The sequence below is a fragment of the Aulonocara stuartgranti genome, assembly GCF_965226115.1.
Source record: "Aulonocara stuartgranti genome assembly, chromosome: 8".
NCBI lineage: Eukaryota > Metazoa > Chordata > Actinopteri > Cichliformes > Cichlidae > Aulonocara > Aulonocara stuartgranti.
The window spans coordinates 1,122,454-1,139,234 of NC_138959.1; the positions used below are offsets into that span (position 1 = coordinate 1,122,454).

At 45.9% G+C, this 16,781-nt stretch overlaps 4 protein-coding genes across 5 annotated transcripts in view; 2 read left to right on the forward strand and 2 right to left on the reverse strand.

Moving 5' to 3' along the window:
* LOC309713057 (uncharacterized protein) overlaps positions 1-16,781 on the forward strand; it is a gene marked incomplete at both ends in the record, with an annotated part of 115,407 nt that overhangs the window by 11,341 nt on the left and 87,285 nt on the right. The window lies entirely within an intron of this gene.
* On the reverse strand, positions 1,738-3,104 carry LOC309712367 (cholesterol 25-hydroxylase-like protein). The gene is made up of 2 exons (XM_082543092.1): positions 2,584-3,104; positions 1,738-2,498 (listed from the first exon to the last, which is right to left on the reverse strand). Exons 1-2 carry the CDS (start codon positions 3,010-3,012, stop codon positions 2,166-2,168), a joined length of 762 nt encoding a protein of 253 aa, XP_082399218.1. The 5' UTR covers positions 3,013-3,104; the 3' UTR covers positions 1,738-2,165.
* Positions 5,254-8,061, forward strand: LOC309713644 (uncharacterized protein). 2 transcript variants are annotated; one of them, XR_014278632.1, is made up of 5 exons: positions 5,254-5,441; positions 6,263-6,351; positions 6,773-6,947; positions 7,092-7,257; positions 7,410-8,061. XR_014278632.1 is itself a non-coding variant. In XM_082545439.1 (5 exons), exons 2-4 carry the CDS (start codon positions 6,310-6,312, stop codon positions 7,255-7,257), a joined length of 396 nt encoding a protein of 131 aa, XP_082401565.1. In that variant the 5' UTR covers positions 5,254-5,441; positions 6,263-6,309; the 3' UTR covers positions 7,410-8,060. The 2 variants fall into 2 exon arrangements, 1 of the variants encoding a protein (XP_082401565.1); XM_082545439.1 differs by having other exon boundaries at positions 6,263-6,364; positions 7,410-8,060.
* On the reverse strand, positions 12,881-14,326 carry LOC309713229 (cholesterol 25-hydroxylase-like protein). Its single transcript, XM_082544672.1, has 2 exons — positions 13,727-14,326; positions 12,881-13,641 (listed from the first exon to the last, which is right to left on the reverse strand). The coding sequence occupies exons 1-2, from the start codon at positions 14,153-14,155 to the stop codon at positions 13,309-13,311; spliced, it is 762 nt and encodes a 253-aa protein (XP_082400798.1). The 5' UTR covers positions 14,156-14,326; the 3' UTR covers positions 12,881-13,308.

Genomic DNA, 16,781 nt, shown 5'->3' on the forward strand with positions numbered 1-16,781 from the left:
CCTAAGCACTATAATACAGGTAAGCTGTGTGTGCGGAGTACAATGGAGGGAGCAGGAAGAGTGAGAAGTAGAGGAGGCCGAGGAAGAGGACGACAAGGACAAGGAGGAGCAAGAGGAAGACGAGGAGGGGGGAGAGGAAGATGAGGAGGGGGGAGAGGAAGGGTAAGAAGAGTAAGAAATAGAATTGCTGATGACATCAGAGCTACAATAGTGGACCATGTAATCAACCGTGGAATGACCCTGAGGGTAGCTGGCCAACGGGTCCAGCCTAACTCGAGCCGCTACACTGTAGCAAGCACCATAAGGACATTTTGAAATGAGAATCGGTTAGTACAGTCACTTTGCACAAAGATTTGTAGCACTGCCATATGCTAATGAGAAACACACCAATACCATTGATGTAAAAATACTGAAATTGTTACTTCACAGAATTGCTAGATGACCAGATGCTGGGGCAGAGGAAGCATGTTCACTGCAGACCACGTAACCCATAGAGTCATTATGGCGATTGCAAATAATCCTATACTTGGAAATAAACACTTGTGTTTGTTTTGATGTGTTTGAATAAACAGCAGTACTTGAAGTTTGGATCCCTCTATGCTTATGGATCTATGACAGAAGTATGAGCTCAAACTGACATAGCCTACCTTGTGCACAGAGGAAGCAAAAGCCAGATGTGTTTTGTATTCATACCATCAGTGTGCAGTTGGCGCATTGTGTGCTTAGTAGATGATGGCTTGTGTGTACTGTTTGATACGGAAACACCATTTTTACGAAGGTGTGGAGAGTTAATCTAGCTGTGTTTGCTTTTGCAAGAGAACTACAATGTTTTGATGATTGGGTGACAGGTTTTCTTATTTGTGTGAAGAGTTTTGCAAAATTAGCCAATAGTTACAAAAAATGTGCTTAAGCAATCAGACAAAACTGTAAAACATGTTAAAAACACAAACGCCATGTTAAATGCAGACTACTTTGGGCCCGGAAGCAGGATTCGTCACGTCGTCACTTAAAGACCGAATAACAGATATGATTCGATGCAGAGAGGTCTGTTAATACATAGTGAGTGAGGAAGAAACACCCAGTGCATCATGGGAATCCCCCGGCAGCCTACACCTATTGCAGCATAACTAAGGGAGGATTCAGGGTCACCTGGTCCAGCCCTAACTATATGCTTTAGCAAAAAGGAAAGTTTGAAGCCTAATCTTGAAAGTAGAGATAGTGTCTGTCTCCTGAATCCAAACTGGAAGCTGGTTCCACAGAAGAGGGGCCTGAAAACTGAAGGCTCTGCCTCCCATTCTACTTTTAAAAACTCTTGGACAGGGGTCTCAAACTCCAGCCCTCGAGGGCTGTTGCAACACACCTGAAAAGTGCTCTAATGGGGTGGTATGGTACTATAAGGTCATTAAGATGAGATGGGGCCTAAAAACTGAAGGCTCTGCCTCCATTTTTACTTAAACAACATGACGACGTCTCTGCAGACGACGTGCTGAATAATTGTGATTATTAACAATAAACTTTATTCCTGCTGAATGTTCACAGATGCTGTTTGAATCGTGACGTTCAGAGATCGTCTCCACCAACGATCTGTCTCCTGCTGAAGCTCACAGACACACAGGTGTGTGTGTGTGTGTGTGTGTGTCTGTGTGTGTGTGTGTCTGTGTGTGTGTGTGTGTGTGCGTGTGTGTGTGTGTGTGTGCGTCTCTGTGTGTGTGTTTTGGACACAAACAGGAAACAGACTTGTGTGTTTCTCTTCACAAACTTTATTTTAGCTTCATTTTGTCTTCAGTGCTCAAACTTTCACTTCCCAGTTCAGAATCAAACTTTCCAGTTTCCCTCTGACGCCGCGCTTCTCCTTCAGCGGCGGCGCGACTCCTCGTCTTCCTCGCCAGCTTATCTCTGTCCCTCGTTTCACTTTCGTCTGTCCCGCGCTCGCAGCCAGCTGCCTCATCGGCACATCTGTCCGGTATCAGTTAACGTGCTCACGCCGTCGACGGCTCACGGCGCTCTCGTGGCTCCGACTGCTCCGTCTCTACGTCAGAGAGGAGCAGCGAGTCGAGGAGAGCCCGCTGTGATTGGTGGGCTCAGAAGTGGCATAATAAATAAAAACAGGAATAAATAAATAAATAGAAAACGTCTCTACATCAGCTCCTCGCCATCACGGCGGCTCAGTCCTGCGTCTGCAGCGTCCCGGCCAGGCGGTGCCAGTGGGTGAAGTACGGCGCAAAGTTGCACTTGGACTTGAGGTGGTGAAGGTCGTGGTGGCGCGCCCCGCCGTACAGCCCCAGCGGCACCAGGCGGTGCGTGGCCCACGGCAGGTCGTAGCCGCAGTGATCCTCCACCGACAGCCAGATGTTGACCACGAAGAAGGCGAGCTCGGTGAGCGGGTGGCAGCCCAGCAGGAGGGGGTTGGCGGCAGCGAACAGGCCCAGGCTGAGGGTCTCCCAGGTGCCCGAGTACTCGGCGGTGAGGGCGGAGGTGGAGGTGTAGGTGTGGTGCACCTGCAGGAGGAGGAGAGAGAGCGTGAGGTGGAGGAAGAACAAAGGCGTGACACCGTCACCACCGCCATCGTCCTCGGGGACTCACCTTGTGGAAGGTGCGGTAGAGCCAGGGCACTCGGTGGTGCAGCAGGTGCCAGGCGAAGCTCTGGAAGTCAAAGAGCAGCAGGCACACGAGCACCTGAGCCAGCAGGCGCGGAAGGGGCGGGGCCTCCTCGGTCAGGTGCACCGGCCTCAGGTACCAGTGCAGCACGGTGAGCGGGAAGATGAAGACCAGGTGGTTGTAGAGCGTCAGAGCCAGGCAGCGCCGCACCGACGACCAGCTGACGGAGCTCTGAGGCTGCAGCTTGTACCTGAGCACCCACGCCCACCTGGTGGACAGCGCGTCCAGCAGCAGGAAGGGCAGGCAGAAGGACAGGTAGACGCAGAGCGAGAAGAGCACGGGGAAGAAGGGCGAGCGCAGGAGGGGGGCGTGTCCCAGCACGAAGGTCCACAGAGGCTGCAGCAGCATCGCCATCCTTCAGTTTGTCTCACAGTCGGAGCTCTGCTCGCCTTCATCACCACTGCTCCATTTAATCAGGCAGCAGGCCCCGCCCACACAGCGTCAGCGGCAAGAACCCGCCCTGCCGTCCTTATTGGGATGTTTCCTACTGCCGGAGGGAAAATGGAAAACCCTCACTCCCACACTCCCACTTCCACATTCCACAGCAGGCTCTTTCACTGTGCACTGAGGATTGTCCCTGTGAGAGCCGCTCACCTGCTTCCATTGTTGGCAGGTTGAGCACGTGTGTGATGTTTACACGGGCTGAAGCAACCTTTAGCTACAGCTGCGGTGTTAGCCCGCGCTGCCACACCTGAGCCGTGCAGGTTCACACACCTGAGGCTCTAAGTGAACATTAAAGAAGCTGTGCTTCAACTTTGTGGTGCGTGAGAGTCTGTACCTCTGCTGAAGTACAGGATGTGTGTACTTGTGTACTCGTGTGTGTGTGTGTGTGTGTGTGTCAGCATTATGAGAAATGAATGTGTGAGCTTACAGTGGTTCAGACTCACTGAGGATGATGACGACAGGTTGTTTCCTCCGATGATGAAGGCTCACATTCCTCGCCGTCTCTTCTCGTCACGTGTCAGTCGAGCGTCGCGAGGCATCAGAAACCGGAGAAATGGCGGTAGGTGGTTCCGGTCCGTGTAAGGATGTCGGCTCTTCATTTGTTGACTGCACAAACTGTCGACTCAGGAGCTGATGGGATTTAAACATCGTGCCAGTTTGAGCCACACAGGTTCTTCTGCTGTTCTCAGTCTTTTCTATATCTGATCGCAATAAATAATAATAAATAATAACATCTTCATTAAGGAGGCGTTCCTTCTTCATTGTGATAAAAAACTGAGTTTATTGATGAAACATTTGGAACTTCACTTTTCCAGAATCACAATAAAACATTTCAGTTTCATTTCACTGAAACATCAGGAAGTAACGATGATGTAACGCAGCCGTCCTGCTGCAGGGCGCCGCGCCGTGGCGAAATATCTGCTCTATTTACAAGAAACATCAGTAAAATGACAAAACCTGAACATGTTAAATGTAAAGCTGTGAATAAACTTAAATCACATGCAGTCACAAATGTAACAGTAACAGTTATTAGTGTTTCACAGATAAGTACTGAAAGTTTCTGTAACTGAAATAAGACTAATTATGGTGTTGGGAGGTCAGATCTTCGTTCTGAGCAGGAAGTGGTTTATGGTGGAAACGCTGGCGAGGACATTACAGAGTGTGGGACGCTTCAAACGCACAGCGTGGACTTTTCAGCCTTTTGGGAACGAAACAGCCAGAAACAAGAGAGAGCAGAGCGGTTTTAGCGTGAACCGAGTGACGACAAAACGCAGCTATTATGTTTATTTGTGAACACCGGGGAGGTGGCAGCGACTGTGGTTAACACACTCTGACGCACACTCCAGCAAAAAGCGAAGACAGCTCCTTCATTTTCCTTCTGTTGTGTTCATCAAAAGCCACCTGACACCGAGAACGTCCGATTTTATAACCAGCTGTTTGAAACACAACTATTTGTTTTGTCATCACAATAAATGAAGGAAATAAGCGTGCACTGTTAACCTTTGCTGTATTTTTCACAGTAAAATACCACAAAATGCCCAGTAACTTACCTGAAAACATTTCTACAGTTAATTACTGTAATTTGCTTTGCATTATGGGTATATTAAGGTTATTTACATTTACTTACTGTATTTTTTAAAATTGCGGTAGTAGTTATACCTACCGTTAACACATTAGCAGTAGTGCTACTGTATTATGTGATTTGAATGGTTCATCATACTGTTTGTGTATTTTTACTCTTTCAGTGGTTGGTTGCAATAGTGCATTACATTTTAACTCTTTCACTGCCAACCATTTCCAGATTTTCCTCCAACCTATGCCATTTGTCAGTATGATACCAGTGAAAGTATTATAGTTTTGACTTTTTAGGGGACTTGCCTGTGTGTAAGGTTCAAGAATTCTGATCATCTAATCTGCTGCATGCAGTTGTATGCACATGCACAGCTGCTGCAAATGTGTGCTTGCCACTGCGTTGCCAAAGGCGAACTTCAGTCAGTGGAGAATATTGTAATAATTTGGCGGAGGCTTCTCAGTCGAGCAGTAACTGAATTGCTCATTTACTGAACGTATAAAAACAAGTACAGAACTCTTCTGGGAACTAGTCAACCCAACTTAGTGAAACACACACTGAATGCATGCTGGCCCCGCCCACCCACCTACCTCTACCAACCACCACTCCATATCCTGACTGACATGACCTGTGATCCAGTGATTGACAGGAGAGGAAAGACAGTCCAACTTTGTTAACTCTTCGTTACGATATGCTCGAGAGGACAAAATATTTTGCACCTCGTTATTGTTGGACCTCTGTGTGGAAACTGCAAACGGGACGTCATAAGGTAATGCAAAGGACTCTCCTACCTAACATACTCGTTTATTAATTCTTAAGAGCATATATATTTTTTGTGTGTGTGTGGGAGGGGGCTTAAAATCGGTGTTAGCTTGGTCGAAATAGCACATTAGCTGAATTATTCTGGAAAAAATAGGTTGTGTGTGTTTTTTTCTTTTCTTATTTAAATATATATTTAGATATATATTTTCCACGGGGAGGGGCGAAGAACACGGGCGCAACGACAGTCTTTGTCTTTTTCCCGCCGAGTGTGGTGCATTGTCCTCCTGCGCTTCTGTTCTATGACTATTGAGAAGCTGGCCACGCTAACAGTGGGACATTTAGCTTCAGCTAAAGCAGCAGGTAAAAATACACATTTAATGAGAATAAAGAAAGACAACTTTTTTTTGGAAATTTAGAGACTGCTAAAACAATCTTATCCAGTTTTGAGCTTGCTCATGTAGGTTAGCCTGCTTTATTTAATTTTGTGTGAGCTGCAGTGCACAACATTAAAAAGTTAATATAACATTAGGTTGGTGGCACTTATTTTTTTAAGTGGGAAGGGGAGCATGTTTTTTTTCCTTTAATACAACGTCTTCCAGGGTCTTTTTCATAGGAAAACCGTGTAACGTCTGTGTTAGGTTGGTCAAAAGAGCAATTAGTTGAATTATTCTTGAAAAGATGGGTTGTGTGTTTTTTTTTCTTTTATTTACTTATGTAAATATATTTTTCAAGGGTTAAATAAATGCAACATTAAATTAATTGTCTCTCTGTCTTTTCCCGCCCAGTGTGGTGCATTGCTGTCCTCCTGCCCTTGCTGGCTGCGCTGAGTGTGATGTAGCCTCAGTGTTTGTGTTTTAAAGGCTTTTTCCACCAAGATGTCTGTTGAGAGAGAGATGACCTTACCCATCACACCAAGGGTAATAGCGCTTGGTAAGTAAATAGTTTCAATCCTCTTGTAATATTTTTGTAAAAAATCTATGTAATTATTGTGGTATTTGTACCCACAACAACTTACTTAACAGGGGTTTGTCTGTTTTATATTGTATAAAAATAGAATACACACAGTTTGCTGCTGTTTCTCTTATTATTTATTATACACAATGACCAACAGGAAAAAACAGCCTAACATTTCAGCACAGGCCAAAATGCCAAAACATTAGGCAGTTTTTTCCTGTAATTGATCATAATTTTCATTACATAATAAATAATAAGAGAAACAGCAGCAAACTGTGTGGATTCTATTTTTTTACAGTGTGAGGCCTGCTATCCAGCATTCTTGTGGAAACCTTATTTGTAAGGGTGAGCACATTGTCTTATTGGACTCTTGTCTGTTTTTAGGGAATAATTTCATGTCTGCAAGCCGCTGGATGATCAGTTTGGAGGGCAAGGTATTTTATGAGCCTGAGCAGATGCATGACTTTGCCAGCACCCTTGCTGTCTTCTTTGCGTCATACTACGTTTTCAACCTTGAGTATCAGGAGTCAGCGTCCATCACACAGGAGATGATACAGAGGTAAATACTTTACACCATTAAAGCTTACACCATTTAAGAATGAAATATATGTGATAGCTTGACTACAGTTGCAGAAACATATAGGTGATTGCTGTAATGTATGTTTTAATTTTGAAATTAAAGCAGCCTTTTTTCCGTTAAAAGGTTCTTTGTGAGGATCAATCCAGACATGGGAACAAAATGCCCTGCAAAACTTGGTACAAGCTGCAAGACAGGTCGTGTCGTAAAGAGGAAGGTTACAAGCATCAGCCCTCGGATCACCACCTTCCTCCAGCGGCTCTCTGAGTTTGAATGGAGGACTTCCAACTAGGTAAGAATACAGAGATGATAATATCTTTTACATAGCTGATAATTATATACATACTGTACACACATCCATACAACAGTATGAATGATCTCAGACAGATGTGAACAAGTGAATAACCTGAGCAAACATGAATATTGATGATGTGTCTTTGACAGGTGGTGATAAAGACTACGCTGAACCCGACCATCCTGGTAACGGAAATCTAAATCCCATGTCACATTCTATTTCCTGGGACCCACTGATAATTATTACATTTTGTAAATGATTTTTGTTTTACAATTGTAATAGTTTATTTAATGTTCATGCTGGTGGGTTTGTCCTGTTTTTAGTGGAATGAAAAACTGTTTTCCTTAAAAAAAATCAGACACGGAAAGGTGAAGGACTGTGTAGTTTTCATGTACGCTTCTATTTATTTTGGTTATTGACATTGTTTTTATTCAGTTGAAAAATGTTTTTCTTGTTAAAAAAATATCAACAATAAATGTTGGTTTAATTCACTATTCTGAGACTACTTTATTGAATTATATTGTTTTTTGTAAATGTTCTTATATTGAATATGAATGTTAATATTATTTTATATGCTGTAAAACACAATTACAGTCTAAACAAATTATACTGTACACAATTACAGTGTTATACCATAAACCACATTTGCAGTACAGTGATACTATAAAACTTAATCACGGTAAGTCTTTCTAACTGTAAACCACGTTTACAGTAAAGCTGTTATACTGTAATATATGTTTACAGTAAAGTGGTTGAACTGTAAAACATCACAACAGTAAAGATACTGTAAATCAGTAATTACAGTAACTTACTGGCAATAGTGTTGCCAGTAAGTTGCTGTAAAAATACAATAAAATGTCTAACAGTGTGTGCTAAATGTCTGAGAGGTGGCACTGACACTGAATCTCATCCTTCTGTCATGTACGTTGCTCAGCTTAAATATTTCTTTGTTTTAATAAGTGAAATTACATCTGAAGCCATAAAGTGGATTCAGAGGACAAATATAGCAAAGCAAACTGTAGCAATGCTGCAGTTCAGCTCTGTGATCACATCATTAGATGAGGTGACGTAGCCTCTGTTACAGTTTTTTACAGACGCTAGGACACATTTCTCAATACTTAGGTCACGTTTGCAAAACTCCTCACACAGTGAGCACAACAGAAGTCTATGTGGGCTAAACTGAGGACCAGTTATCATTGTTTTGGCACAAAATGCATTCAATGACTACATCTCTCAAATTTCATGAATCATCTTCTCACTCAGACACAACAACTGCCAAAAATCTTTGTACGTACAGGACATTTTGCATGTGCTTACATACTGTTTTCAAAACTGTTAAACTTATGGCCAAAACAATAACACAATGCAAAACTTAAAAAGAGCAAAATGCAACAGCAATATTTCATTGAAACATATTTTAAATCTAAAAATGCAGTTTAACCAGCCACAGCTGATTCTCATTGTAGATGAACATCTACACAGGTGTTACTCCTTCAATTTTTCAACTCCTTCCTGCAGCCAGAAGATTCTTTCCTAGGTGTGTTGCCCTGGATGACATAAGATGTGATGTGGATGAGAACCTGTGGCCAAATGGAGGAGACCGAGTAGATTAGCATTACTATTGTATGTGTATCAGTGGATGGTGTGTATACAAATTCTTGTATTTTGGGATTACTTAGTGCAAAAAAATAAAAATACATAAACAAATATTAACGAATTCTGCATGATGTCTGATTCATTCCAGTAACATATATTGAAATTATAAACAGAGATGTGTCCTTGTTTTACACAAGAAAACACTGTGTAATGCTACATGTTGTTAGTGTTTTTTAGGTCATTGTTTTGTGGGTGACAAAGTGTGTTTGTCGGCTGTCAACCTTTGCTAGTGTTCTGGAAGAATGAGTTTATTTGAGACCTGAATGAAGTGTTTTGGTAGTTGTAGTGCATTTTGAATGTGAAATGAACTGCTTTGCCAAGCTGAAGGTCAGTTAGGAGGATTGTGTGAAGAGTTTTGCAAAAGTGACCTAAGTATTGGGACATGTGTCCTAGCGGCTGTAAAAAACTGTAATCCCACAGAGGACAAGCTCCCATTGTTCCAGCAGCAAAGGAGCCAGGCAGCAATAAACACACAGATGGAACATTCATGTCCAAAAACAGAAGAAAATATAAAAATATACACGTAGAAGAAATATATAGATAAAAATATATGTCCATGTGCTCCCACGGAGGGCTGGGATGTTAACAGCAGCAGGTTTTCAGCTTTGAGAGATGTTTGTCTTATAAACCGAGTTTCTGTGCACGATGGATTATTTTCTTATATTAAAGATTTGAATGTAAAAGAATTTTCTGGATCCGTGATGAGAAGAGACGACTGTTCTCAGGAATCATCAGGGGAACCACAGCCTGTCATCATCATCCTCAGTGAGTCTGAACCACTGTACGCGCACACATTCCTTATAATGTTGACACACACACACACACACACACACACACACACTGGTTTAGCCTCCCCTCGCTGTGATGAAGACCCTCCCCCTCATGCAAACACACGCCTCCATAAAAACAGCACACATGTCTGATCTTACTGTAAAGCACTTTGTGATTTTTATCTGTGAAATGTGCTATATAAATAAATTTTACTTACTTACTACAAATATTTCCTTCATCTCAGAAATGTGAAGCAAGAATTTCAAATAAAATGCAACAGAAATAAAAAACCAAGAAACTCAGTCAGAAAAGGATTTGGTCAGATTCCAGGTCTCAGGCTGTAATCACAGCGCGGGGGGGCAGGAAGTCTATGAATGTGTGTGCGCTGCTTGAAACAGAAAGTGCAGCAGCACAAAGAGGAGATTAAAGGATAACAGCATGTTTGTGCGGCTCTGACTCACTCGGTCTCCCACGCGCTCCACAGCCTTTCCAAGGACCAGCGTTTCTCCTGAAGTGACGTCAGATTCCTGCTGCGCGCAGATTTCATGTCATCCTGAAACACACATCGGGATTTTCTGGCCTCGCTCCACCAGCTTCCCGACTCCCGAACACATGTTTATCACATCTCTTTATCTCATTCTCAGCACACTGCAGCTTTCAGAACAGTTCAAACGTGTTTCAGCACTAAAGCCATTAAAACTTTTCACTCAAATCACTTCAACTCTGATCAATTCAAAGTTTTCATCCCCGTTTTAAAACTTGGACAGCAGATCTGATCCACGTTCACTGGCTGTGAAACCACTTCTGTGGGTTTGCATCATAATCGGGAAGAAAGATGACTGAACACGGTTGTTGATCTGAGCGTTTCACAAACTGCTGACTTGTTGAGACACGACAGAGAAAGCGTTTCTCACACAGCGATTTGTTTCCCAGCACCGAGCTGAATCTCAGCCACCAAGCAGCAGACCCGAAGAAAAACGTGGGTCAGCCCGGTCCCAGCAAGCTGTACCTGATAAAGTGATTTGTAGCATAGGCATGGGTGTGACACGCACCTGAGAACGTGTCGAACTGAAGGACGCGTCGCTGTGGACTGAGCATGCTCACTCTGCACAGGCAGGAGGTAACGCAGTACAAATACTGTGTTTCTCTACTTAAGTAGAATTTTCAGGCATCTGTACTTTACTTGAATATTTATTTTTTAGGAACATTTTACTTCAAAACTTGGTTTGATTCGAGGGGAGCTAATATTTCGTCACAGCCTCCTGTTCTGTATAATCTCCATATTCAGGGCTGAACGTGAGCACGTTCGGCACCACGCTGCAACGACTGCAGGACTGGAAGCTGCAGTTAATGGATTAATAATAATGGATTGGATTTATATAGCACTTTACAAGGCAGCCAAAGCGCTTTACAATGCCACAATTCAGTCACTCTCACATCCACACACTGGTGGAGGCAGCTACGGTTGTAGCCACAGCTGCCCTGGGGCAGACTGACAGAAGCCAGGCTGCCATATCGCACCATCGGCCCCTCTGGCCAACACCAGTAGGCAGCAAGGTAAAGTGTCTTGCCCAAGGACACAACGACCAGGACAGAGAGCCTGGGGATCGAACCGGCGACCTTCCGGTTACAGATGCGCTTGCGGTACATCAGCATCCAGCTAGCCCGACTGAAGAGGAGCGAGCGCAAAGGCAGTGACGTGGGGAAATGTGCAAGGCAGCTCTACAAACATCAGCAAACACACAAACTGTTGTGTGCAGTTTGTCTCACAGTGTGTTGCAGATAAAGTCCAGCTGCTGTGTGTGACAGGGAGAGGAGAGACAGAGAGCTAAGTTCACTCAGAGATGGAGACAGGAGAATAATGTCAGTGTAGAGACATCAGCCAGGACACTCATCAAACATCTGCTCACATCTGTTGTGTACAAGCACAGAGAGCAGCAGGTCAGCTGATCACAGCCTGCACACCAAGGAAACGTAGTGCAGCTCTCAGTAGAAATGACTGAGTTTGATTGGTGTGGGAGCATCGCAGTGTCACATTCCCCCCCCACACACACGGTGGATTCAGGAGGTGGTGTGTAACCCTGACTGAGCTCATGTTCCTCTTTAGAGTCACCCTCCACATGCAGGCAACAGGAAGTAGATTCATCTATATCCTGTGTGCTGATATTATTGTATTACAACATTCAGAGAACACAAGGTTCAGTTAGCTTTGCACAAACAGAGCTGTTCTTTGTACTCTGAGTACTCTTCAGGTAACGTTTCAATTTTACTCGAGTACAGACTCAGTACTTCAGCTTTAATGGAGTAGTTTTAAACAGGAGTATTTGTATTAATACTTGAGTACAGAACGTGTACTTTTACCACCTCGTTCACTCATCAACTTTGAAGGACATCAACACAACAATACACACAAATCTGTGTGTGTGTGTGTGCGTCTGTGTGTGTCTGTGTGTCTGTGTCTGTCTGTGTGTCTGTGTGTGTCTGTGTGTGTGTCTGTGTGTGTGTCTGTGTGTGTGGGTGCGTCTGTGTGTGTCTGTGTCTGTCTGTGTGTGTGTGTGTGTCTGTGTGTGTGTGTCTGTGTGTGTGTGTCTGTGTGTGTGGGTGCGTCTGTGTCTGTGTGTCTGTGTGCGTCTGTGTGTGTCTGTGTGTGTGTGTCTGTGTGTGTGTCTGTGTGTGTGTGTGTGTGTCTGTGTGTGTGTGTGTGTGTCTGTGTGTGTGTCTGTGTGTCTGTGTGTGTGTCTGTGTGTGTGTCTGTGTGTGTGTGTGTGTGTCTGTGTGTGTGTCTGTGTGTGTCTGTGTGTGTGTCTGTGTGTCTGTGTGTGTGTGTGTGTGTCTCTGTGTCTGTGTGCGTCTGTGTCTGTGTGTCTGTGTGCGTCTGTGTCTGTGTGTCTGTGTGCGTCTGTGTGTGTCTGTGTGTGTGTGTCTGTGTGTGTGTCTGTGTGTGTCTGTGTGTGTGTGTGTGTGTGTCTGTGTGTGTGCGTCTGTGTGTGTGTGTCTGTGTGTGTGTGTGTCTGTGTGTGTGTCTGTGTCTGTGTGTGTGTCTGTGTGTGTGTCTGTGTCTGTCTGTGTGTGTGTGTGTCTGTGTGTGTGTGTGTGTCTGTGTGTGTGTCTGTGTCTGTGTGTGTGTCTGTGTGTGTGTGTGTCTGTGTGTGCGTCTCTGTGTGTGTGTTTTGGACACAAACAGGAAACAGACTTGTGTGTTTCTCTTCACAAACTTTATTTTAGCTTCATTTTGTCTTCAGTGCTCAAACTTTCACTTCCCAGTTCAGAATCAAACTTTCCAGTTTCCCTCTGACGCCGCGCTTCTCCTTCAGCGGCGGCGCGACTCCTCGTCTTCCTCGCCAGCTTATCTCTGTCCCTCGTTTCACTTTCGTCTGTCCCGCGCTCGCAGCCAGCTGCCTCATCGGCACATCTGTCCGGTATCAGTTAACGTGCTCACGCCGTCGACGGCTCACGGCGCTCTCGTGGCTCCGACTGCTCCGTCTCTACGTCAGAGAGGAGCAGCGAGTCGAGGAGAGCCCGCTGTGATTGGTGGGCTCAGAAGTGGCATAATAAATAAAAACAGGAATAAATAAATAAATAGAAAACGTCTCTACATCAGCTCCTCGCCATCACGGCGGCTCAGTCCTGCGTCTGCAGCGTCCCGGCCAGGTGGTCCCAGTGGGTGAAGTACGGCGCAAAGTTGCACTTGGACTTGAGGTGGTGAAGGTCGTGGTGGCGCGCCCCGCCGTACAGCCCCAGCGGCACCAGGCGGTGCGTGGCCCACGGCAGGTCGTAGCCGCAGTGATCCTCCACCGACAGCCAGATGTTGACCACGAAGAAGGCGAGCTCGGTGAGCGGGTGGCAGCCCAGCAGGAGGGGGTTGGCGGCAGCGAACAGGCCCAGGCTGAGGGTCTCCCAGGTGCCCGAGTACTCGGCGGTGAGGGCGGAGGTGGAGGTGTAGGTGTGGTGCACCTGCAGGAGGAGGAGAGAGAGCGTGAGGTGGAGGAAGAACAAAGGCGTGACACCGTCACCACCGCCATCGTCCTCGGGGACTCACCTTGTGGAAGGTGCGGTAGAGCCAGGGCACTCGGTGGTGCAGCAGGTGCCAGGCGAAGCTCTGGAAGTCAAAGAGCAGCAGGCACACGAGCACCTGAGCCAGCAGGCGCGGAAGGGGCGGGGCCTCCTCGGTCAGGTGCACCGGCCTCAGGTACCAGTGCAGCACGGTGAGCGGGAAGATGAAGACCAGGTGGTTGTAGAGCGTCAGAGCCAGGCAGCGCCGCACCGACGACCAGCTGACGGAGCTCTGAGGCTGCAGCTTGTACCTGAGCACCCACGCCCACCTGGTGGACAGCGCGTCCAGCAGCAGGAAGGGCAGGCAGAAGGACAGGTAGACGCAGAGCGAGAAGAGCACGGGGAAGAAGGGCGAGCGCAGGAGGGGGGCGTGTCCCAGCACGAAGGTCCACAGAGGCTGCAGCAGCATCGCCATCCTTCAGTTTGTCTCACAGTCGGAGCTCTGCTCGCCTTCATCACCACTGCTCCATTTAATCAGGCAGCAGGCCCCGCCCACACAGCGTCAGCAGCAAGAACCCGCCCTGCCGTCCTTATTGGGATGTTTCCTACTGCCGGAGGGAAAATGGAAAACCCTCCCTCCCACACACAAACGGCTGCTTGTCTTTGAACGTGTTATTGTCGGGGAGACTTCACACAAGTTTGTCAAAGCCACGCCCCCCGGTGCGTTCCTCCTCAAAGGTGATTAAAATCATCAAAGAGGTTTAAAAACATGTTTTTCTGCTTATCTTGCGTGTTCAGCTCTTTTAGATTAAAGATGAGCTGAAGAATAAAATCTGAATTCCAAAACATCTCGAGGATTCCTGTTGAAATGTTACCGTGGTGACTGTGACCCCCTCGCACTAATGACACGTGAGTGCTCGAAGAAGGGGTCAGGTGTAGAGAGTGCATGAGGTGAGGTGCTGTTCTAAATAAAGTTTCATCTTCCTCTCTGAAAGAATCAACGTGAAGCCTCACTGAAGTCCAGCCAGCCTGTACCTGTGCTGGGCGGAGCCTCAGAGGTGCCAGGTGTCCTCAGACTGAGCTGATGTTTCTCTTCGTGTCAGAAGCGGTGATGGTGGGAAGTGCTGGTCTGAGCATGCTCACTGACTCGCTGTTAGAGATGTGCTGAAGAGTCACAGCTTCACACTCAGCCCTACGGTGACACCTGCTGGTGCTTCAGCCTCACTGCAGCGTGAGAGTTTCAGGTGTGGACGTGGAGCTCTGAACCACAGCTGCTGTTCAGCTGGGTCTGTTCCAGATGTTCCAGCTGTGCTTCACGTTCCTCTGCTGCAGTAAATGAGTGAATCTGTGATGGAATCATTCATTAACTTTATTTAAACGTCTGTTTCATTAAATGGTGTGCAGACGCCACAGACAGGTAAGGTACACCTGAGCAGCGAGCAGCAGGTAAATACGAGGAAAGCTGCAGACACAGTTGCGTGTGCAGAGAAAAGCACGAAGCCTTTCTGAAAGACTCATTACGACCTCGTTAGACAGGAATAATGTTTACTGGCATATTCATAAAGTGCTCCTCTTCACTTCACCCCTGTTTCAATTCAGGGGGTCAGTGTTGACATTGTGGAGGACTATAAATACCTTGGAGTACACATTGACAATAAACTGGACTGGGCTAAAAACACCACAGCACTTTACAGGAAGGGCCAGAGTCGTCTCTATTTTTTGAGGCGACTGAGGTCCTTCAACATCTGCCAGAAAATGCTGAGGATTTTCTATGAGTCTGTGGTGGCCAGTGCGATCCTCTATGCTGTTGCATGCTGGGGGAGCAGGCTGAGGGTCGCAGATGCCAACAGACTTAATAAACTGATCCGTAAGGCCAGCAATGTTGTGGGGATGGAGCTGGACTCCCTCAAGGTGGTGTCGGAGAGGCGGATGCTGTCCAAGATAAAGACAATGTTGGATAACACCTCCCACCCACTCCATGACATGTTGGTCAGTCACAGGAGCTCGTTCAGTGAGAGACTGAGATTACCGAAAAGCACCACTGAACGACACAGGAAATCATTCCTGCCTGTGGCCATCTCCCTGTACAACGCATCCACTTAACACACTGTTTGCTGCTACAGCTACACATGTTTCTTTTCCAAATATTTATTTATAAGTGACTTATGTATGTATGTATGTATATATATGTATATATTGTACTATTCTTAGTTAGCGTATTGTCTGTCTTGTCTTAATGTTGGTTTAAAATGGAGCACTGTAACAAAAAATAATTTCCCCCAGGGATCAATAAAGTATTCTGATTCTGATTCTGATTCATCAAGTTTACACTGCAAAACACAGATGGTTACACTGAGCAAAGAAGTTCTTACTTTAAACAACTAAAACACAAACAAAAACATTTCTAACTCTAAGCACAGTCAGTGGCTAATCCACTGACTGATCCCAGATCAGTCAGTTACAGATTACCAGCTGATCAGTGAGCTCGAGGGTCTCAGCTGGCTCACAGAAACGAAACTTGGCGTCTCATCGTGCTGCCTTCAAGGACCCCTCTGAAGTCACGTTTCACATCACGTCCACGTGCCTCTTTTTAAAAAAATGAACTTTATGTGTCAACCACAGTAGTTTTTAACCACGTGATCCTTCCTTATATGATGACATTTGCTCCTCCGTATGAACTGAGATTTAACTAGTTTTGCAGACATGTGCAGAGACACAGATTAGTGTGGACGCAGCAGAAGTGTCCCAAACACAGTTCTGTCCCTTGCAGCCACCTGTTTGTGTTCATGGACCTGCAGGCAGAGGTCTGTGATTACAGAGCACGTGACTCCTTTCCAGATGTTCCACCTGTGCTTCACGTAACTTTATGTAAACCTGTCCATGTGAACAAGGCTGTGCAGCTTACCTGTGAGCCACCTTCACACGTCATCACATCATTTAGGACGCTTGGCGCTGCAGTTCACCTGAAATAAGCTACGTTAGAGTGGCTGAGCATGGAGTCAGAGGGGACACGCTGGGAGTGTCACCCGTGGAAATGACTGTGTAACACGAACAAGTGTGAGTCTGCGTCACCCGGCTGAGCTCTCTGCTGTACATGCATT

Coding starts and splice junctions, on each gene's coding strand:
- LOC309712367 (XM_082543092.1), bottom strand. CDS start 3,012: ATGGCGATGCTGCTGCAGCCTCTGTGGACCTTCGTGCTGGGACACGCC. Junction 2,499..2,583: donor TCTACCGCACCTTCCACAAG/GTGAGTCCCCGA, acceptor CTCCTCCTGCAG/GTGCACCACACCTACACCTC.
- LOC309713644 (XM_082545439.1), top strand. CDS start 6,310: ATGTCTGTTGAGAGAGAGATGACCTTACCCATCACACCAAGGGTAATA. Junction 6,365..6,772: donor ACCAAGGGTAATAGCGCTTG/GTAAGTAAATAG, acceptor GTCTGTTTTTAG/GGAATAATTTCATGTCTGCA. Junction 6,948..7,091: donor ACACAGGAGATGATACAGAG/GTAAATACTTTA, acceptor TTCCGTTAAAAG/GTTCTTTGTGAGGATCAATC.
- LOC309713229 (XM_082544672.1), bottom strand. CDS start 14,155: ATGGCGATGCTGCTGCAGCCTCTGTGGACCTTCGTGCTGGGACACGCC. Junction 13,642..13,726: donor TCTACCGCACCTTCCACAAG/GTGAGTCCCCGA, acceptor CTCCTCCTGCAG/GTGCACCACACCTACACCTC.